The sequence below is a fragment of the Triturus cristatus genome, chromosome 10 (assembly GCF_964204655.1).
Source record: "Triturus cristatus chromosome 10, aTriCri1.1, whole genome shotgun sequence".
In the NCBI taxonomy this organism is placed as follows: Eukaryota; Metazoa; Chordata; class Amphibia; order Caudata; family Salamandridae; genus Triturus; species Triturus cristatus.
Genome location: NC_140593.1, coordinates 410,726,906 through 410,750,134, shown reverse-complemented (window position 1 = coordinate 410,750,134; position 23,229 = coordinate 410,726,906). Strand labels below are relative to the sequence as shown.

Genomic DNA, 23,229 nt, shown 5'->3' with positions numbered 1-23,229 from the left:
TTGCTACGTTACTGCACAATCTGCATCGACAATCTTCCTTACATATACTGTACTTACAATCACCTCCTAAGTATGTGTCTACCCCCCCCCCCCCACCACCACCCCCTCCCCCTCCCTCTGTCTCCCTCCCTTCTGGATCCCACCCCCCCTAACAACAGGCAAATAGGTCAGTCCTGACCTATGCGTGGCACCTGTAGTCTGTAGTGTCGCTACTCTCTCCTATCCTGTCTTTCTCACCTGCTAGCTATATCTTGTGGCCATTACGGGGCTGTTACGGGGTTTTTAGTGGGCTATTTGCTGTCATTTTCGGTGGAGCTCTCCCTTTACCTAGCTCCGTGATCTCAGCAAGATACTCTCCCGCTTTTATCTCAGACATAAACATCTTAGTGTACCCATTCCTAATGACTTTCAGTCTTGCCGGGAACAACAGATAAGCTTCTGCACCCTGCTTTTGAAAGGGTGCAATCATCTGTCTTAACTTCCACCTTCTTTCCACGGTAACGTGGCAGAAGTCTGGCCTGGCAAAAAATATATTTCCATCAGCTGTCTTTCTAGAATCTGGTCTAGCTTGATCAATTATTTCTTGCCTTGCTAAGAAGTTCCCTAGACAAACCAACATTGCCCTTGGGAGCGCGTTCTCTTGAGCCCCCCGGCTTTTTTTTACAAACAGAGGAAATCTGTGAGCTCTTTGTACTTCTAGCTCCCAGTGCCATTTTGATTCTGGAAAGGCTTCTTTTAATACCTTGACCACGTATCCTCTCGGGTCCTGTCCCTCCCGCCCTTCCTCCAGTCCCAAAAGTCTTACGTTATTCCGCCTCTGGCGGTTTTCAAAATCCTCTAGTTTCCATTGTAGGTCTTCCACTACTTTTCCTTGTTCCATTCTAAAAGTCTGCCAGTCTGTTACCTCATCTTCCACTCTGCTTGTTCTTTCCTCAACTTGCGTTACTCTCACCTCAACCTCTTCATACTTTCTATTTACTCTTCTTAATGAGGCTTGCAGTTTTTTTGTATCTCTTTTTGCTCTTCTACTTTCTGCTCTGGCCTCTGACTGCATCTGCTTTAGTGTTCCAAATAACATTTCGAGAGTTACATTTTGAGGTTTTGGCCTCCCAGCACTGTCTCCTTCTCCCTGATCATTTTCCTGGTACGTTTCTGATGTAGCAGAGTAGTCCCATGACAACTTTTTGTTCGTATTGCCTCTAGACCCTCGACCATCTCTTCTAGTTCCAGCTTTTTTTTTTCTGAGTCACTAGATCCCTGGAGCCCCGGCTTTTATCTGAGCCTGAAGAGTTTTCTGTGCAACTTTGTTCTTCCTCACTTTCGAGGTCGCTAATATCCGTTGTATCAGAGCCCTCATTAACAGAAAAAAATTCAGGGGAACCACCCCTCATACCTCTGTCTTCTCTGCCGCTTTTTACACTGACCCGGTCAAGATCTTGGTGCTCTTCAATGCTCTGAGTGCTCCCCCAACTCGGGTCCGGGTGTTGCAGAGTTCCTTTATTCAGTCCTGCCTCCACAGTTAACAGCGCGTCTAGCATTTCAACATTGTTGTGCCTTTCCAGCTGATCTAACGCGCTGGAATCTGCAACGTCCTTTTGGTTCTCCTCCTCATTCGGCTTCTTGGCTCTGACTCCCTGCAACGCTTGATGCGTGGTACTTCCTTCCACTCCCAGCGGTTGCCCAGCAACCGGGACTGCCGGGCTTGCGTCCTCGCGGTCTGTTGTTTCTTCGGCGTTCAAGGCAGCTGGAGGCTGCGGGACTCCTGCGCCACTCTGTGAAGCCGTAGGGTGTCCGCTCGATACCCCAGATTGCCGAGGGTCCGGATGCTTCTGAGATATCGTGGCTATCTTCGATACAAAGGACTCAGGTAGTGTTGACTGCCGCATCTGCTCCTTTAAAGTCATCGTCGTTTTCAGCCGATGAGTTTTCCCTTCCGATTCCAATGTCTGCTCCCTTGCAGCCTTACTTGCTGTTGACCGTGTCTCTGGTCTTGCCTCGATCTTCTTTCCTTGCCGCTCAGCTTTTCTCAACGGGGGTTCCATTGTGGAGCGGCTGAACCGCTCCGCTTGTTTTTTAACATTAGTGGCTGATTCTTTAGGGATCGCTCCAGAACGGGTTTCTTCTCTTGCTGCTAAGCCATCCGTGGAGCCAGTCGCTCTGTCTTTATCACTATCCATGCCTCTGTTCTTGTCTCCGTTCTTGTCTCTATCCAGCTTACTTCTCTGCGACATACCAAATGGCACTTCGTCACTGTTGAGTGCACGTCTCCAGCAGTAAGACAAAATTCTCCTCACACCAGTTGCAGTTCTCCAGAGTAAGCCTAGTCTTGCATCTACTGGCAAGATGTTAGATAAAAGCCCACCGAGGAACCACATCCCAATCCTCACAGGCCTCTTGACATCCTAGGATAGGAGAGAGGCAGAGGAGCGACTAGCACCTACAGAGCTACGGCGGCCATCTTGCCTCATGTACACTTCCCACTCCCACTTGATTTATTTTGACCTTGCAATGTTTGTTCACCCGATCCTGTAATTGTACACTTTTAACCATTGTTTACTTAAATTTGTCATGAGTTTACATTTATTTAATACCAACTGCATGGTTTTTTATAGAGCCGATACAGAGACTCGAACCTCGGTGTCCAGGTCCAAAGTCGGCAGCTCTGTTTGTTATGCCAGATCTCTAACTTTTATTTGTATGCATTTTCTAAGTGCTTTATTTGTTCTCAGCTCCTCGTTGATGTCAGTTCATTTGCACAGCTCTTTGATTCATCTTTTCACTGGATGTTTGAATATAGATTTTCAAATTATTTTGCTCACATGATTTGACATGATAAAAGTTCAGATTAATCATAGTAAAAAAAACAAAGACAATAATGTTTGAAAAAAAGCAAACACTATTCTCAGGTTGCCAATTGCATTTATCCACAATAATGCTGAGTGAAGACGTGATCATTTGAAAATATGATTGAACATCTGCATTCTAAGATGGCCATGCCTTTTCCTGATTCATCAGCAGAGGGTCACTCACCGCCCCCTATCAGGACAGCCATTGAAGTGATGCAGCATCCTGGAAGCACTCTCCCCCGAGTAGGCTGTTCTTCCCCATGTGTGGCGGGGCAGTCCACCTCGCTCCTGTGTTGTGGTGTGTGCATGGGAGGGAGGTGCACACAGGCACCCGGTGTTGCGCAGCCCTTTGCCGGGGCCTTGGAATTCCTGAAGCTCAACTTGGACTCTCTGCAGCTCAACGTGGCCAGGAACGAGAAGAGCAGCACTGAGCTTCGGGACTTTCTGTTCAAGCAGGTCAGTGTCACCCCCCCCCCTCACCCATATAGATAGACCTGCTACCTGTGAACCCCAAGGATGGCGGGCTCCAGAATCTGGTCCCCTGTGCTTTCAAGCAGCTGTATGCGGCAGCCCTTAAAATATTTCCTGCACACCTGCTTCAATATTTGCAGTTGGCATTGCCCCACGTAGAGATCTACACGCCTGCCTGTGCACAGGATACAGCTGCAGAAGCAGAGCGCCCGATCTGCACAAACCAACCAAATCAGAAGAGTAGTCCCTGTGTCGGTTACTAATCGGCAACAACCTTTGATGCGTCTCTATTCACATTACAGCTAATGTTTTTAGGATGCAAACGCGATCTCTATTAAAGAGACCCTTAAAAAAAAAAAAAAAAAGAGTTAATGCCATGTTTATTTTGCAATGTGTTTGCAATGCGGGGAAGTTGTTAAGTTAAAACATTTTTTGCCAGATCATCTCTAAGGTGTCACTGAATTGAAGCGATATCCTGTCAGTTGAATGAATAAAAAGACAAGTATGTGAACAGCAAACATCAAGGCTCCACTCTTTACTGCAGCGAGAAAGCACTCCCTTTCTTTTAACTATGGACCATTGTTTGGTATTCCCCTTTAGACAGTAGTCCTGTCATGCACTGCTTGGGGATTAGATAAACAATGATTATTTAATGATAGGAAACGAGAATCATCCTACCAAGTAGCTTTGTAGTCTATTGCTTTTCTAAACAATTGTCTTTAATTTCAGTCTCAAGGTTTCTTCAATTTAACGAGTGAGAGAGATATGCTTTTCTTTCTGATCTTCCTATTAGTGTAATGGTTCTAATTAATGCAAATGTATTTTATTGTCAAATGATTTTTCTGTTTTTATTATTAATGGAATGGATTTAGTTAACTATGCACTTTTCTAATAAACTATTACTACTACTACCAAACAATTGTTTTGAGCAAAGCCTCCGATAAACTGCATGTGAGTGTAGTCGGCAATGTTAAGTGACCGACGAACACTAACCCTTGTATTTTTTCACTTTGACTTCCACAAATCCTCCTTGTGTGACCTTTATGGCCATTATAAGTTTAGATGCTTGCTACTACGAGCACCTTCTCTGTGCCCTCACGCTCCACGCAGTGCAGATATCGAATGCTTTTATTAGTAATGGCTTGAAAAATGCAATGCTCCAAACGTCCCAGATTCCCACAGCCCCATTGCTGAATCGCCCTTTATAATCTCTTCTGGATCTTGGGTTCATCATTCTCATGATTTTCCTCATCCTTGGCAGTCGGAGGGAGAGATGGGGGCAAGGGGCCCTGCTGCTGACTGCCGCAATTCCGCGGTGTCGTAAAGCCTGCCATGTTCAGGGTCTCAGATTCTGCTTGCATATAAAGGCAGGATAGTTTGGAGGAAAAATACTCAATATAGATGGCGTAGTTTATGTGTATGTTCCAATTATATTCCATACGTTTTGGGATTGTAGAACGTGGTTGTTTTAAAATGTCCTCATTTTACTAAAGAGTTCTGGGTCTTCGTGGTTTATCAGTAATATAAATTATTTGGTAAAGTTGCTGAATTTCACCTTAAATGTGCTTTGCTAAGCAGCATGTAACTTACTATACATAGAAATGCGCAATGCCCACTGGAGCTGACATAGATGAAGTCAGTAAATAAACCTCTCACCATACCAAGGACAGCAACCCAATGCATTCAACTCGCTGAGCTATTTTTGTTAGTGGTGGTGTAGCTTATGTGTATTAGAAGTTGGCCAAACCAAGGACACCACCTTAATTGCCTTAAATCAGCAAGTGCAGCGCTGCGCCGCCGGGTAGCGAGGCGTATGGGAAGTGAATGTAAGTGGATGTGGCGTTAAGACTATTTTATCTTCGTTAACTAGGTTTGAGTCAGCGCACCGGCCCACCATCCTGTGATTATTCCTACTACTGCAACTTTCGTTGAGTGTTTCTTTAGCGCGTATATGCTGCTGAATTGCACTTTAAATGTGCTTTGCAGAGGAATGCATTTTATGATAAGCAGCATGTAACTTAATTTACATAAAAAGGCACAATACCTACCAGAACTGACATAGATGAAGTCAGTAAATAAAATTCTCTGATTAAACGTTGTGCTAATGTAAGCTTTTTTATTAGTCTGCAGAAGTAGTCAGGGAAAGTGCTTATCTGTGCAAGAAGGTCATCAGTGCACACGTATATGCATCGTCTATAAAATTACTTTCATTGATCAGGTTATAGAACATCAGTGTTAAAAGCTTGCAAACAAAAAAACATAAGTAAAAACATTGTCATTTACAACGCCAATAGCTCTAACTTTCACAAATGCAAGACTGATTACATTGCAAATGCTTGCTGTTTGTGTTGCTCTGAGCCACACTAAGCCAGCTTTGTCTTTGCCTCATGATGGTACGTGTTTTGAGCTGGGCTGCACTGGGCTGGATTGTCTGACTTGCACTGAGGCCCATTCGAGCATTTGCCTCATGATACAGCAAAGACAACAAGATGATAGAGTGCTGAAACTTTTCACCCACTCACCCCCAGTAACAGATATGGGTTTAATCCATCATTATTTTGCTCACTATGCCACCCCAGTTTTGACTCAGCCATATACAAATCAGTCTTGACCCTGTTCCTCATGGAAACCGTCAAGCCCAAACTGCCAGGCCAGGTCCTACCTGGACCGGAGACAAGCATCCTGGGACTGGTTTTGCGGTTTCACCCCTCATCAGCCAGGCTAGCTTGAACCCAGTGGCAGAGCGAGCAAGGGACCCACTTAGGGCAAATATAGCAAACACAACAAGATGATGGACGGAGTGCTGAAACATGATACAGTGCATGCCTCTTACCAAATTCTTGTCTTGCGCTGCTGGGCGCTTGAATTGATTTATGACGGCCTCGCGCTCTGCTATAAAGCCCGAAACCGGTCCTAGGATGTTTGTTTCCAGCCCAGGGAGGAGCTGGCCTGGCAGTTTGGGATGGACTGTTCCCATTGGGTGCATGGTCAAGACTGATTTGCATATGGCTGGCTCCAAACTGGAATGGCATGGTGATCAAAAAAACGATGGATTTAGGTCCAGGTCTCTGTACTGGGGTGCATGTATGACATTGTTCTGCATTCTGTCCATCAATTGTCTTTTTGCATTTGTCACCCCGAGTGGGACGGGTATGCCCAGACTTGGGTCCCGTGCTCTCCATGCCACTGAAGTCAAGCTATCCTGGCTGATGAGGGCTGAAAGCCAGAAACCGGTACTAGGATGTTTGTTTCCAGTCCAGGGAGGACCTGGCCTGGCAGTTCGGGCTGGACTGTTCCCATTGGGTGCAGGGTCAAGACTGATTTGCATATGGCTGGGTCCAAACTGGAATGGCATGGTGAGCAAAAAACGATGGATTTAGGCCCAGATCTCTGTACTGGGGTGAATGTATTACATTGTTCTGCATTCTGTCCATCAATTGTCCTTTTTGCATTTGTCTTCAGCGCTAAAGCCGGCCCTGCCAGAAGCTATAAGATGGTAAGTGCTATAGGCTGCTTTCAATACCTGTAATATGTACATGTGCTACAGCCTATTTAAAGGTATAATTGTGTGGCCGTTTTTAGAGCAATGCTTTGTTAGGTATACGTGAGAAATAGTCTTTGCACAATAGAAATATAAAATGGAATATTGTATGTGTCTGTGTAAAACAGGTGCATTTTATACTGCTAAACAGTCAATATGCCATGTGGGACAACAGAGGGCCTATAACCATGCTTTCTCTAATCCCGCCTGCTTTCTTTTCCACTTCCACTCAAAGCTTGGACCGTGAAGCTCATTGGCATGTTTGATAATTTAAAAGTAAATATTTATGACGACGAGATTTGTTCGAAAATGGAGGTGGCCCCAGTTGACACGTTATTAAATGGATCAAAGAAGAGAAAGATTACAATACATGTTGGCATTTATGTTAAAGGAGTAGTACACTTCCTGGCACAACTGGTAACAAAAAATTCAAACTTACACAGCCTGGTGTACCACGCGTGATTTTTCGAGCAGGTATTCTGAAATCTGTGCTCCCACTACAGTGCCGCCAGCCGTAAACTTCATTTCCAGGTATTTTCCAAATCTGCTGGAGTTGTCATTAATAACTGTGCGAGCATTTCCAAAAGCTTCCAACAAATTGTTCACTTGCAGAATCTTCTCTTGAAGAGTTCTGTTATTTGCCTACAATGGAAGCCACAAACAGGTTTGGTACACAATACAAATATGAAATTGCACAATCACTTTCCACTAACTAAAAGAAATAGTGTGTATGCAAATGTACCCCTTTGCCAAGGTCATCACAGACAGATATTTAGATTCATATTTGATGTTATAATTAATGAGAACCCTCGAAATTTGAAATATGTGGTCAAATAAATATTGTGATGGGACATAGCGAATTAGCACTTTCTGGGTCCCTGCCTTCCCCCAACACAGGACAAAACCTCGACCCATATCATGAACAGTTGTTGGAGCAAAACAGAGCTAACCACCTGTTTAACTCATTTGCACCGTCTAAAGCACACACATTTATATCTGAATTTTTCCGAGCTAACGACTGCACTGCACGAGCCCAACTATCGCACCTGTTAATTAAATAAAACTCCCTCACACTGTGCGCTGGTGGCACTTTCACAGAATACGTTTCCAGTAGAGGTGTGAATGTTCTTCACTGTAGCTTCCTTTAAGAACCTCCCTAGGACATTACAGGAGGTGGCGCTAGAGTTCCAGAGGAGTTCCTTCTTCCCGGGGTGGGGAGGGCGAACGTGGGAGCTCCTTGGGCAGAGCAGGGGATTTCAAAGCCCCAGTCGCCAGGATTGCCAAAACCGCACTCCCTGCGATTACACGACCACCGTAAATGTTTACCTTAAATTTGCAATTCTGAAATACATAACAAGAACATCACTCAGTAACTGCAGCTGAAACAGTTGCAGCCACACGCTTTAGTCCTCCATTATTGGGGTGAGTCTAATGCGAGCAGAGGAGGTTACTTTGCACCATTATTGCTGAATGAATGCCAAGTTGTCCTCGTTTATCTTTCATTTTATTGATTTTCTAACTTTTTTTTTAGTTTCTACTTCCTGGAGTTACCTTGAGATTTTTATGCTTTTTGTTGTGCTTTACATAACATTTACCAGCCATCGTATTTTAATGTTATTTTAGGTAATTATTTTAATTGTGTATTTTCCACTGCCAATTTGCAGGCCTTTTGTTAATTTCTTTTGGTTGGGAAAGAGTCCTGAGATATTCCTTCCCCAGCGTACACATCCCTGTTGCAGCTGGTGATATCACAGCCATATAGTAGCTAGTCAGAACACCCACCTAGAGGGTGCAGCAAAGGCAGGTCCATTTAGGGTCGACCGCATAATGGGGATTAGCAGGTATCAAGGCACTTGTATTACCTACAAATGTAAACGGTACTTGAGCTTCACCTACAGGCACTGTGCAACCATGCAAGTGAAACGTGTCTGGATACAACATTTTGCACTTTTACTCACTTTTGCGAAGTGACTTTTGCATGCACTTTCTAGCTAAATTGCCATTTTTTAATGTATGTTTGTGATCCTTTCTAATGCCAAAAACATGGCAATTTGGTATTAAGCTTTCTGCTGCAAAATCTTCTTTTTTTAAAAAAACAAAAAACAGTGATAGGGGAATCAGAGTGTACCTATGTCCTTTAATGTCACTTTCCAATGCACTCCCAAGGTCGAAGGGCGTCACAATGCCCACCACACCACAAAGGTCAGACATTCAGCATGATCTCCTCTACTCAGCGGAGCCTGGTGCATGATCTTTAATGTGATCACACCCTAGCAGAACAATTCTGTACATATGTCACATAGGCGGTTGCCTGTATCGCCTTCCCTTGGCGGAGGGAAAAATATGTTGTTGGTGCTTGTGCTGCCCCCTGATATTGGCACCAGCAACACGCAAGGTCTGCACTACTACACAAGAGAAAAAACACAAGGACCACAAATCATATGCCACGCCTAGGGTCCCACAATAATTTGGTGCCTATTCACAGAGCTAAATATAGAAGTACATGCTTACTCACCTGAGTATTAACTACTAAGGCTATGTGTAACTCTGCATATTTTTATTATTCACCATTTATGAGTGTAGATTTACACCTAGGTGTAGACATATGTCTCCACCCCCTCACATTAGGGGGTAGAGTCTCCTATAACAGTTTATTTATCTTTGAGACATGATTACATATATTTCAATGTAAAATCTAAATTAATTTTAACCATTTGTTTGTAACCTAGAACTAATAAAATTACATTAATTTAATAAACCAAATATGTATTAAATAATGAACTAATTTAAATATATGCATTTAATTTAGACTTACAAATCTTTAAACATTTGATAAGTCACTAACTAGCATTTTTCTTTAATATGTATTAAATTGTGTTGCAACTGAATAAAAGAGTATTCTCTAAGTTAAGTTTATTATTAACTTTTGAAATAATAATAATAAAAAAAATATTTAATAAATATATCAAATGTAAAATTACAAACCATACAGGATAAAGTTACTGATTTTATAGTTAGATGGAACAATAAGGCAAAATGTAATATTTAAAAACCTCTGAAATTCACCTTCAATAGTTTACTGAGCTAACTAGAACTTGAGGTCACACAATGCTTATGGCCTCACATATTACATCACGCATAACATGTTAAATGACATCATTCATGACATCTCGAGCGACATCCCTACATTATACCTGAAGAGCAAAATCTGCACCACAGTACATTTTTACCATACAGATACCAATCACGTATCAATTTTAGGGTAAGCATGTACACCACGTGCAGATCCTCTGTCACCTTTGAGGCAACTGTACTCATTATGGCACTTTGAGAATTGCCATATTTTCCTGGCTCAGTCATAATCAGATCCCAGGCCTTTGTCCCTCCTACTGGGCCAAGTTAATTGCTCTGGTGGCCACCAGGAGGATCAACTCCCACCCACACACACACACACATCAATAGAACCATTTTACAGTTATTGGCCCAGTTCCTGGGAAGGGGAGGGGAAGAAATTGCATGTGTTCATCAACACTTCACTCTGTACCTGACCTAGGCAAGCCCAAGCCCATAGAAACAAAGGAGGCAGGCCAGACCCCAGTTGACGAGGGGCTGTCATCTGCTGTGTAGGTGGGGGTGAGGCTTCCGGGGAAAATATTTTCATAAACCACTTGAAGTCACCATCCTTAAATGTCCCAGAATGATGTTCAAGAGGGTTGGACCAGGGACTGAGTGGTGATGTGGCACCCTAGGATTGGACAGGTGTGCCTTCTTTCCACAACTTTCCACACCACTTAAAAACCACAAGTACAAGACACTTGAAAAGACACTGTACCTGTGGCTGCAACATCAAAATAATTTCCAGCTGGAATGAAGAAGACCCCTGAACCTCTGCATGGATGGACTTTGGGAATTTGAACCTTTGGCTGGCACTCAGGACTAGGACGGGTCCCTCCAAGGCCAGTGGCTTTGGTCCCCTTATGCCCTCTCTCGGGAAGCAATAGGGTGAAAGGGAGGGTCTTCAGCTTGTTGATTGTGAAGGGGCTATGCAGATGCCACCCAAGCAAGACAGAGCACGAGGAGCCCAGACAATGGACAGATCTAGAGAAGAGAGCCTTAAAAATCAAGCTCCCATATTAAAAGCAAATTAATCGGCCAGGAGGCCTTAAGAAAATGTTCCTGGTGGCTAGAGTCGGCCACCAGGATCGAATCTAGTCCAGAATCAAGCAGTATTAGAATGTTGGGGTACCCGGGGATTGGGCTAGAGAAGGAGCTCATGGTGTCCTGCTGTGGTGCCGCAAGAGTGGTCATGTGAATTGCCAACTTTTTTAGTCCGTGTTTGGGAGCTGCAAAAATGTGCAGTGGCTCCTCCCCTCAGGATATTATCCCAAAAGCTGCCCTAAGTCTCCAACCCGGTTGTATGTATGCCCCCTGTATAGGTTTCCATGGGATTCAAAGCTCTCCTTGAGCCTGTACTTTCGTACATGGGCTCTTGAGTATAGTATGGCTGTTGGTTGGTCCTAAGGCTGCAGTGGCAGCAGCATGAAGGTGGAAATAAGACTCTGGGACACATGTTATTCAATGCAATGTTTTTTTTTTTTTTTAGCAATTTTGATGATTGGGAATGCCAAGTTTTAAATTAAAAAGAATAGCCTAGGAAATTTGGCACTTTTTCTGCTTTTAATAATGTGGTGAATCCCTGATAAAACAAAACCAGTCGGCCTTACTTTTTATGATTGCCCCAGTGGCGTAACAAAACTTGAGGGGGCCCCCCTGCAACATACAGGGTGGGGCTCCACTCTGGACTCACTTCAGAGCACTCAGGACAGGTTACTGTGCGGAGGGGGCCCCCTGGAGCTCTTGCCCCCCTGCACTGCGGGGATGCAGGGGCTTTTGTTACGCCACTGGATTGCCCCTATCATTTTGAGTCAGGGCATGCGTGTTGGGGTAGTGTGATTCACGCTTATGGCTTTCTGGGGTCCCATCTGGTTTAAGGGTGTCATCAAAACTATTTCCAGCCACCTAAATGTACATATATGTAAATGAATGCATACTACTCAGTGGTGTGAGTGTAACCATGTACCTTTCCTTTATATAAGAAAAAGCACTGACAGGACAATGCTTTTTTGAGTGTTGTTATTGCGTACTAGCGAGCAGGGGGTACTAGCCCACACCATCTGGGGAAAAAGGAAAAACACCCCATGAGGGTGGGGAGGGCACTCTGAGTTGAACCTCATTACCTGAATGGGTTAAATAAATACAAATGATCAGTGAACCAAGTCTCGAGTATATTTGTCAAGATAAGATTTTATACATGAAGAGAAGTGAAAGGTGAAGCAGAAGGGTAATATAACAATATATTTTAAGAGCTAGTCTGTGGTCCTTAAGTGGATGTGCTTAGATGGCATATCTGATTAGACTGGAGAACTTCCTATGGGTGACAGTTAGTTGTCCTTCATGCGTGTCACTAGTGTATATTGAACTGAAGTAAAGAGTTCAACAGAGTGCCACCATTTTGGAAAATGTCAAACGGGGTTCCCTAATTAGGACTGTGAATGCAAATATGGTGATCCAAGGTGGAACAAGGTTGAAAAAATGGATAAAGTTAATGATGTATATGATTATGGGGTTCACAGATTTCACCTTAGTACTTATAGGTGCACATTATGGGCTCACACACAGGTGTCAAAGTTGTCCTATGTTAGTATGTCTTGATACAATTTATGACTACTGTTGGAATCAAGACTGGAATAAAACTGTAAGGGAGTGAGTAACAATTAAATTCCCTTAAATAAATGGAAATTATACCAAAAAGTGTGTCAAACAGGTAAGTCTAAGTCATAATGTTATTATTGATTGGCACAGAACTGGAATTATTTTAAGCATAAAATATTATGCAAGATATTGAACTTAAAATCTAGCCAGTGGAAAAAAACAGACTGATAATTGATATAAAATAATTGTGGTAATCTGATGAACTGCAGTCAAAAACCCAAAGGTAAACCACATTAATACATGAATAATTTAAATGTGTTAAGATACAAGTCAAGGTGTATTATGAAAGACAAATCCAGCCTTGTGTCTCTAAAACTGAAGTAAAGTAAGTAACTAGAAATCCATAAGGATGAAGGAGTGAGTCTTTTCACACTGAGACGTGTGAAAAGAGAGAAAGCGGCGAGTTGATGAGATAAAAGTGGAACAAAAGTGTCTAGCAGAAAGGGGAAATTTAACTTGTAGTACTCATAAGTAGGTGCAGGTATTAAAGAGACCATAAATTATCAACAGACCACTTCAATAGAGGTGCAGCATATCCAAGCATCCGTGTCAGTGTAAATATTAGTATTAAATGTGGTAGCTGAATTGCAAGGATATTATCTTAGGGGTGCTGTAAATCAGGAAACAAACTGTACGGGGAGCGCCATTGAACTCACTCAAAATAATGGTATACAGTCAACTGCAGAACTTTTATTTCAACATTTAGACATACAGCAGGCCTGGATACCCTCTCGGGTGACAAGCCATGCTTTACAAATAATTATTGATTGATTGTAATTGATGTATGTGGTATTTTAACTGATTTAATGTTAGAGTCTCCTTCTGTAAACATAAAAATCTGTGTTCTTTGCACATACACTCAGTTTGCAAATGGAACAATATTGACACATTTAAAGAATTCTTTAGATCTAGGAAAATATCAGACAGGTTTATTTCTTAGGTCCTGGAATTCATATAGACATATTACATTTTTTGGGGTTGCTCTCTCTCCTAAAAGACATACATGATGGGTCCTAAAGAATTCCTCACAGAGCTGCATCAGTAGACAAAAGATACAAACGTTTGTGTAGGATTCTTGTGTTCTGATGGCCTTCATGAAAAAGCTGAGTGTTTGGGGCTACTTCAGTTGCATTCTTCTGCTAGTTCGATAAAGAACCTCTGTCTTGTTGTTTGTAATTTTCAATGGTATTTGCAATTAGTGTCTCAGTGTAGCCTCTTTGCTTCAAAAGTCTCTGTTCACTAACAATTTGTTTCACTCCCAACAATTCACCACTAGGGATTTTTTTAGAATAGATATCCTGGATGACTACTGGAAACATGAAATATTACATAACCAGGGAATAATCTTATGACAAAAGATAACATGCTTCCAAATCAATCAAAAAGCTATTACATTTCCAGACCAATTCTGTTGTGTAAACTATACTTATAAAGAACTGCAATTCTATCAAATGCAAAGTTGAAACTGTGTACATTCAATCTGATATAGGGTAATGAGTGGTACTGGGTGTTAAGACAATTTTTTACAACATTGCAAAACCATGGTTGGGAGGCATATATTCAGTATACTTCTAGATTAAACGTGGTAGTCAATGCTGCAAGAAAATGGGTTACAAGCTGGGAAAAATGTGAGTAGTTTCCAAGTAATAGGTACAAAATGTTGTCAGGTCCAACACACAAGTTAAATAAAGAAACCTTTGCCCATGTCCTACTAGCTATGGAATAGACAAGATTAACTTAAGGAAAAGAGTGTAAAGTATTTAGGAGCACCAAAACAATTACAAAGTCAAAACACAACAAAATAAAAATCCCACCACCAATTTCTAAGAGGAGAGAAAAATGTACTAAGAAAAAAAACACCAAAACAACTGAAATCCAATTTGGGTAGTCAGTCAGTCAATAAACAATAAAGCCAGTGTACAAAAATATGAAACAGGGGGCACTCTAATCAATGTAATACATCAATCGATCGAGCAATGAGCCTCAGATTCCCTGTGAACCGTTATGTTCATAGGAAGTAAGTTTGGCCACTTTGGAACAATACCCAGTGGGTATGAAAAAAGCCCTCACTCACCAACCTGGTTGGTGACAAGCTTCATCATTGGGCTTCCACTGGGACGACCGAATGTCATCCCAGTGTGCTGCGACGCCAGGTTACTGCGGAGCTGGGTTGGTTGTGTGGGGAAAGTGAATTTAAAATAACCAATCAAGTCAAAAAGAAACTTTATTAATTTTGCTTAAATGGAAAGAAGTAAAAAGGAGTGAGGGTCAAAAAAATAAAAGACCTGGTTCACTCCGTGGCGGTCAACATGTTTCTGCCTCATGGAGTGTTAATCGGGCATTCGTCAGGACCAGAGGGGGATGTGCGTAGCCCCGGTGGTGTGAACTCGCTAAGGTCCACCCAACCGTGGGCTAATGTGTGAAAAAAACCAAAAAACACTGAGTAGTGTGAACTCCGCCAAGTAGAATAATTAATTATGGGGAGAGGAACGAGTTTACTAGAGAGGCCTGTCCGTTAGGAGCCTCATGGATCCCGGTAGGGGGGTGGGAGCAAAATGGCACACCGCCCTTGCTGCTCTCCACCCGCGATATGCCTAAACAGCCTCTTGCTGCCGGACCCAGCAAGAGGCTGTTTAGGCATATCGCGGGTGGAGAGCAGCAAGGGCGGTGTGCCATTTTGCTCCCACCCCCCTACCGGGATCCATGAGGCTCCTAACGGACAGGCCTCTCTAGTAAACTCGTTCCTCTCCCCATAATTAATTATTCTACTTGGCGGAGTTCACACTACTCAGTGTTTTTTGGTTTTTTTCACACATTAGCCCACGGTTGGGTGGACCTTAGCGAGTTCACACCACCGGGGCTACGCACATCCCCCTCTGGTCCTGACGAATGCCCGATTAACACTCCATGAGGCAGAAACATGTTGACCGCCACGGAGTGAACCAGGTCTTTTATTTTTTTGACCCTCACTCCTTTTTACTTCTTTCCATTTAAGCAAAATTAATAAAGTTTCTTTTTGACTTGATTGGTTATTTTAAATTCACTTTCCCCACACAACCAACCCAGCTCCGCAGTAACCTGGCGTCGCAGCACACTGGGATGACATTCGGTCGTCCCAGTGGAAGCCCAATGATGAAGCTTGTCACCAACCAGGTTGGTGAGTGAGGGCTTTTTTCATACCCACTGGGTATTGTTCCAAAGTGGCCAAACTTACTTCCTATGAACATAACGGTTCACAGGGAATCTGAGGCTCATTGCTCGATCGATTGATGTATTACATTGATTAGAGTGCCCCCTGTTTCATATTTTTGTACACTGGCTTTATTGTTTATTGATATTCTACTGAGGGGACTAGCCGTGTTGATCCCTTCCTCTCCTGTTGATTTTGATAGTCAGTCAGTCAGTCAATTACTTTTATTCGATTAATAAAAATCAAAAAAAGACATAACAAACAGATAGTCACATGAAATACGGAACAAGAATTCATCAATTACACTGATAATTATATCATTATCAAAATTAAAAATTAAAATTGACATATATCATGAGTTAAGTTCAAAGTTAAAAAATAATAAATATGATAGATTGATATATTTACAGTATAAAAGAATCTGATAGAGTAAAAATTAACTCCAAAGAGAAAACCCCCCATCCCTTCAGACCAAGTCAGATCATAATGGAGCTTGTCCGTACATTGACACGCTTCTTGTTTATACGGACAGCTGCAACTAAAAAACTTGCTACATGGAATGCAATACTAATGCTGGGTAAAAGTTGCAAGAACAGGAGCGCTGGCCTCACTTGTAAAAAAACAGCCTCCTTCAGAATAGGTAACAAGTATTTTTTCCTAATCTGTGCATAGTGTTCACAGAACATAATAAAATGTAGCGTGTCTTGGATGGAAAAGTTATCACAATCACATGGGGTTGCATTTTCTGGGGTAGCCCATGTGGGATAAAAACCAAGCAAAAAATGTATCAGATTAAAACGAAATTTGATTAGGAGAGATCGATGAAATGGTCTGGTTACAAAGTCCAAATAGGGTTCAAGACCAGAGACGGTTATGAGCATATAGTTCCTTCTAACTAATGGCTTTTTAAATTCTAAGTGCTCCCTCTCTACCCTGAATAGGGTTACTAATGCGGATTTAATGACCGTGACATCCTTTTTGCTAATACAATTGGGAGAATACAATAGCTCTGGTCGACCCACTATTGCAAGTGTCCGTTTAACGTAGACAAGCCAAGGGATTCTGTGAGCTCTGTCCAGGGCAAGGCAATCTTTGAGAATCAGGTGGGTTAAAGAAATTTCCTGGTTGAGCCATGTTTTTAACCAGCAAATAACGGGTGCCACTTTTATCAAATCTGTAACATACCCCACACCCGACTCTGAGTGTATCGTAAAGGTGGGTGTGGACTGGGGAACGGACAACAGAGATCTTAAAAACATGTTCTTCGCCCTCTGGATGGAATCGGTGATTGTGTAACCCCAGATGGCAGAACCATAAGTGGCTATAGCCAAAGATTTAGCTTTATAGACCTTTAGAATAGCCTCCATGGGGCGTGCTCCCAACCGTTTGGCAAAACCTAGTATAGCTATGGCAGATCTTGCTACAGAGTTGCCCTTTAGTTTTTGTTGGGGACCCCACGTTCCTTTCTCATCAAAGATCACCCCCAGGTAAGTGAAGATGGGGACCCTTTTTACCTCCTTACCTAGGCAAAAAAAAGTTTTAGATTTCTTTTTCCTACTGGCCTGACCAGTAATCATGACCTGAGACTTTTGAGTGTTGATTTCCAGGTCTAAAGAGGTCATGAATTCACCAAATGGGGCCAGTAGTCTCTCAAGGGCCACCCTGAGCGGGCCAGAAGAACGGCGTCGTCAGCGTATAGGAGAACTGGAATCTTGGTCTCTCCTGCACGCGGAATGTCCACCACTGAGTTGGCCAAAGCTGGCTCCAGTGCGTTTATATATAGTGTGAAGAGGAGGGGTGCCAAAATGCACCCCTGCCTAACACCCCTCTCTGACTTAAAGCAACTGGTACACCTTCCTTCCTGGGTGACTCTCACCGAGGCTAGTAAGCCACAATGTAGGTCCGCCAAGAAGCCAACCAGAGGGGGATCAACCCCCATATCCAGAAGGATCCTACACAGCTTTGACCTGTTTACCAAGGTCAAAAGCTGAGGAGAGGTCCATAAAAGCCATATACAGGGACCCCTCCTTCGCGATTGTATATTTACAGATGAGTAAGTGGAGATTAAGGCATTGGTCTAACGTGCTCCTATTAGCCCTAAAGCCATACTGGGCATTAGATAGTATGCCGCTGCCCTCGAGCCACATGGTCAGCCTGCCCAAGATGACTCTGCCTAAGATTTTAACGGCCGAGTCAATTAAAGAAATAGGCCTATAACAGGCCGGGTCACCCCTCTGACCTTTTTTAAAAATTGGGATAATAATAGATCTGACCCAGGACTCGGGGACGTTGTTATCTCTGGCGGCATTAAAGACGTTAGTCAATATTTTGGCCCAAAATTTGGGGGCGGACTTGTAAAGGTCTGCAGGGACACCATCTGGACCCGGGGCCTTGTTTTTAATTGTCTCATTAATAGCTTTTTCCACATCCTCCTCCCTAAAGGCCAGGACTAAACCACCCCGGTTAAAAGTTAACATCTCATCTAAGCGCCCATGAGAGTGCTGACTATAAATATTTTCAAAATGGGCTAGTCACCGCTCATCTGGGATACTACATTCCATGGCCTGGTTCTCGGTTCCGGAAAAATAAGGATGATTTATCACCCCCCAAAATTTGGAACTATCCCGCAAGATTTCAACTGACTGTAGGTCGTTCCAAGCATCTTCCTTGATCTGGTTTTTCCGAGCTATGATGGCCAGTTTATATTGTTTCCTCAAGGATACTATCAGTGCTCTATTTCTGGGAGTATTTTTTAATGCCTTTAAAAGAGCAGAGTGGGCCTTGGTACAATTTGTGTCAAACCATTTTTTGCCTAATTGCCCGCCTGACTTGGTTTTTACCAATAGGGCATTGTTTACTTGAAGACAGATGGTATTGAAAGCCTCAACTATCCTTGAGTTGGTGTTAGCGTGATCTAGACAAATGCCCACCTCCGTTTCAGCCTTGGCCAGAACCTCTTGTAAGAAGGTGGCCGGGGTCACTTTAGCCCATTTCAATCTCCTACCCTGATCCTTTAAAAAGAGGTCTGTTACTCCTATGGATTTTGTATCTTTAAAAACCAGTAACCCCCCCCCCGGGACAGCCTCTACTATCACGGGATTATGGTCACTGAAAACAGAGTCTTCTACCCTGTAGTTTAAAACTGAGGACAAAATCAAAGAAGATAAAAATATGTATTCAATGACTGTTCCTGAATCTTTTCCTTTAAATGTTAAAGTCCTCTGCCCATCCATGCAACAACTTGATTCAAAGAGGTTTGAGGAGGCCAAAAGGCTCTCCAAGACCTCACCTTGTTTGGTATGTTCGAAGTGTATGGATGATGAGTAAGGAGATCCCCCATCATCTTCCACAATACACTCCAAGCTGCATGGGTGGATATTAAAGTCACCCATCAGGATGATCTCGGGACTGTTATGTGACACTCTGAGTTTGTCCAAAACCTCCCCTAGAGATTCTAGGTGCTGATTTGGACTGGCACTATCTGGTGAATTATAAAAATTAATAAGTAACAAAGGGGGAGAATTTACTACCGCCAGTTCAACGACCAGGCAGTTTTGGGAGCCTGATTCTATCTGAGTTACAGATCCTTTCAAGTTCAATGAGACTAAAAGTGCAAGACCCCCCTTTGCTCTACCCACCAAGCTAGGTTTAGCTGGGAGGTAAAAATGGGCATAACCATCCAACGAGAAACTATTCGATGTATCCCAAGTTTCTTGTAGTGCTATGATGTCATGAGATATAACATAGCCAGCCCATATCTCATCCTGACTTTTAGATCTGATACCCGCGATGTTCCAACTTAAGATTTTACATGTAGTCTTCATACTTGACTTGTACGCGGTTATATCATTACTGTGACGTGTGTTATCTAGTCAGTCAGAATCCTGTATATGGCGCAGGGGGGAGAAGCGATTTGACAGGGCCAGTCCCCCACTCTGGGTATTATCAGATGCCTGAAGGAATGTGGAGACCAAGTTAGAGCGTTGTGGGCGAATAACAGGACTCAAAGAGAGCATAGGGGACCTAGTGGTATAATGCGGTCTCAGGGTGCTAATATCTCTATTTGGGTATAGACCTGAGACAGGAGGGCGTGTTTTCCGAGTGCCCCAGGGGGGATAGAAAAAACCAAGTGGTAACAGTCTTATACAATTGTTATTAAATAAATCAGACCCATCCCAAAATAGCTTTTCAGCGTCGTCTCTCCCACGGAAATTCACGACGATGCAGTCCCCTTTAAGTAACTTTGGGCCCTGTCCCACCAACCCCACTCTTCTGGCCATAATAATTGAGGATGAGATATCACCCCCCCCCCCCCTTCCCGAGGAGTAATGTCTGCACCAATCCCTGGATTTGCCTAAGAGGTCCTCCGTAGACTCACTCGTATTGGATTCAAGAGGCAGGACCCCCGTTAAGACTGCCACAAACGGCGCTGCGTCTGGCGGGAGGTGCAACCTGTGGCTGCAGGGTTTGGGATACATTACTGGGTTCTTGGACAAGTTCGATTTAGAGGAATGTGCTCTTGGGGAATTTGGAAGAACCTCCATCTCGGTGGTTTTATTACCTAAGTTCTGAAGCACTAACTGTAGTGTGGGGGACGCTTGAGATAGCGAACTACCTAGAGGCACGTGTGACTCTGGACAAACCATAGACTCTGGGCCTGTATTAGTGACAGATCTTTTTAGATTAGCCAATTGCGATACATCGTTACGATAGTCCTTGATAAAAGAATCAATTTTATCGCATCTATTTAAAAGGCCAGCAACGCAAGTGTTCATAGAGTCTAAAATGTCCTTTACAATGCCCACCAACAAAGGTTCTATACGTGATTCAAACAGTTCTTCCATCTTGTCTCCCAGATTTGTGCCGGTAACGTAGTCCAATTCCTCCTGCGGATGCTTGACTTTGCGCACACATTTCTTAGCTTTTGCTCTGGCCGGAGAAGTCACGCCACCAGGCCTGCCTCCCCTTGCATGCGGAGACAGGGAAGAGCAGGGAGCATTATCCGCATTTGTACACACTACGGGATTAAGGCGTTCGCCCTCTGTAGACCCAGATAGAGGAGTAATAAAAGGTGTGTTGTCCACATTTTCGGAAACCCTTTCAAGTTCAAGATCTTTTTCAGCGTTAGCGATTTTCTGGTCAATCGCCCCCACAGCGGAAGTCAAATAGGAGATAATGGTATCTGCCTTACGTGGCACTTTAGCGTTCTTGGCCCCGTCCCCCTCTGCTCCCAGCTTTTTACGCTTACCCAATATTGCGGCTAAGAGGGGTGGCTCGGCCCGGCCTCCTCTGGCCTCTGACGGCCACAGACGGCCCGCCCTTTGCCCGGGCTTCGCCCGGTGCCGTCCACGCGCATCCGCAACGCGGAGGAAGCAGCTGTCGTTTATGCGCCTCCGGGCGCGACCAGGCGGGAAGTGGGCGGTGCGGAAGGCCGCTAAGCGATCTGGGAGCTGTAGTCTCCCCCCGCGACGGCCGAGCGTGGCAAGAAGCTATGGCTGCGGGGGAGAACCAACAGCGTCCGTGCCCCGGCAATGGTGTTGTCAGCCCCAAGGTATGGTGATGGTAGTCTCCCGCTCCACCGAGGGAGCAGCTGTCGTTTATGCGCCTCCGGGCGAGACCAGGCGGGAAGTGGGTGGTGCGGAAGGCCGCTAAGCGATCTGGGAGCTGTAGTCTCCCCCCGCGACGGCCGAGCGTGGCAAGAAGCTACAGCTGCGGGGGAGAACCAACAGCGTCCGTGCCCCGGCAATGGTGTTGTCAGCCCCAAGGTAAGGTGATGGTAGTCTCCCGCTCCACCGAGGGAGCAGCTGTCGTTTATGCGCCTCCGGGCGAGACCAGGCGGGAAGTGGGCGGTGCGGAAGGCCGCTAAGCGATCTGGGAGCTGTAGTCTCCCCCCGCGACGGCCGAGCGTGGCAAGCAGCTACGGCTGCGGCGGAGAACCAACAGCGTCCGTGCCCCGGCAATGGTGTTGTCAGCCCCAAGGTAAGGTGATGGTAGTCTCCCCAATGGGTAACTAGAGATATGTATTTTTTTAAAGCAAAAAGCACCAAGAAAAAGTAAAGCGCTAATGAGAAGTTCCTGGTTCAATGTTTAACAGGACCTAGGAGGAATTCAGACTGACTGCGATGGAGCAGTGCTCAGGTACCCCAAGCATGTCATCCCAGTAAAACATTTATCTTTTGAGCTTGATTGTGAAATGGAGGTCAAAATCCTCCAGCTGCAAGTCAGATAGATGTTAGATTAGGCCCTGCAAAGCTGTTTTGATGGGAAAAGTTCTGAGTATGAAAATGTATATGCTAAAGTCCTTTTCTCAGTCTAATACTTTTAGCACCCTTGTATCTTGGAGATTTTTACCTTTCAACTTTCTTCTTTGGTGCTCAAAATCCTCCAGTCTGGCAAGCCAGGAAGCTGTAGCCAGAGAGAATTCTTCTCAAAATCAGACACTTTTGCTGCAGGTCCCACTGACGTACTGGAGGTCTACAAAAACAAACTTTTCTAAGCCCCAACTTTTCAGACTTTCTTGGACAGTTCCTTTTGGTCTCTTCAAAGGCTCCTAGAGCCTCAGGGACAGCACAGAGGGACTAGGACTCCAGCATAGGCCAATAGCAGTGTCCAGTTCAGGTCCAGTTTCTTCTGGTCAGCTGGTTACTCTTTGAAAAGGGCCTCTTGCAGTTTGTTGTGTCCCTGTAACCACACAGGAGTTCAGCCAACTGGCAGTTGGGGTCCACTTCTCAGTCTTGGTTAGTAGTGGGAGCAGGTCCAGCCTCTCAGGTGTCGATAAAGGTCACAGACAGAAGGTCTTGTCTTCTTCTGTCCTTCCACAGGTCCAGAAAGTATTCCAAAGAGCTGTGAATGAGGTGTAACGTTTGTAGGATAATTAGCCTGTGTGTGGCAGCGACTCATTCATACTCCCTAACCAATAAGAATACAATTCCCAGGGGATACCCATCCCACTTTTGCAGCAGATTATGTTTGTCATACTACAAACTGTTCCACTGTGCACTACTCCAAGTAAAATCCAACATCGCAATGCCCTTCTTCCTTTGGAAGTTCCTGGGGCCCCGCCAGGAATGTTTTTTTAAGAAAAATGTGTCCCCTCCTCATCAACCACACCAAACTGGTTCTGGGACCAGGTACCCCTCCCACTGAGTTGGTTACATTTGGTCCAGGGAACAAAGGCATCTCTTCCTCTGGTCTCCTTTCAAAATTAACTATTGATGGGCAGGCCTCATCCACATTTCATTCAAGTTAATCACTTTCCTGACCTCTCCCCAGTTGTCCTTTCTGTGCTGAGAGTAGTCACAGACCTTAGACCCAGGTCTCCCATTCAAAAGGCTTAAGCTGTTGTTTCTCCTCTGGTAGCAGTTTTCACATCTCATTAAGGGGAAGCACTGAATCACTGACAGAGCCCT

General features: G+C 44.1%; 1 protein-coding gene across 1 annotated transcript in view; it reads right to left on the bottom strand.

Moving 5' to 3' along the window:
* Positions 1–23,229, bottom strand: part of MYO3A (myosin IIIA) — a 1,336,625-nt gene that overhangs the window by 777,829 nt on the left and 535,567 nt on the right. The window contains exon 14 of the mRNA XM_085630108.1: positions 7,298–7,500. Coding sequence (XP_085486234.1) covers positions 7,298–7,500 — 203 coding nt within the window. The remainder of the gene's footprint in view (positions 1–7,297; positions 7,501–23,229) is intronic.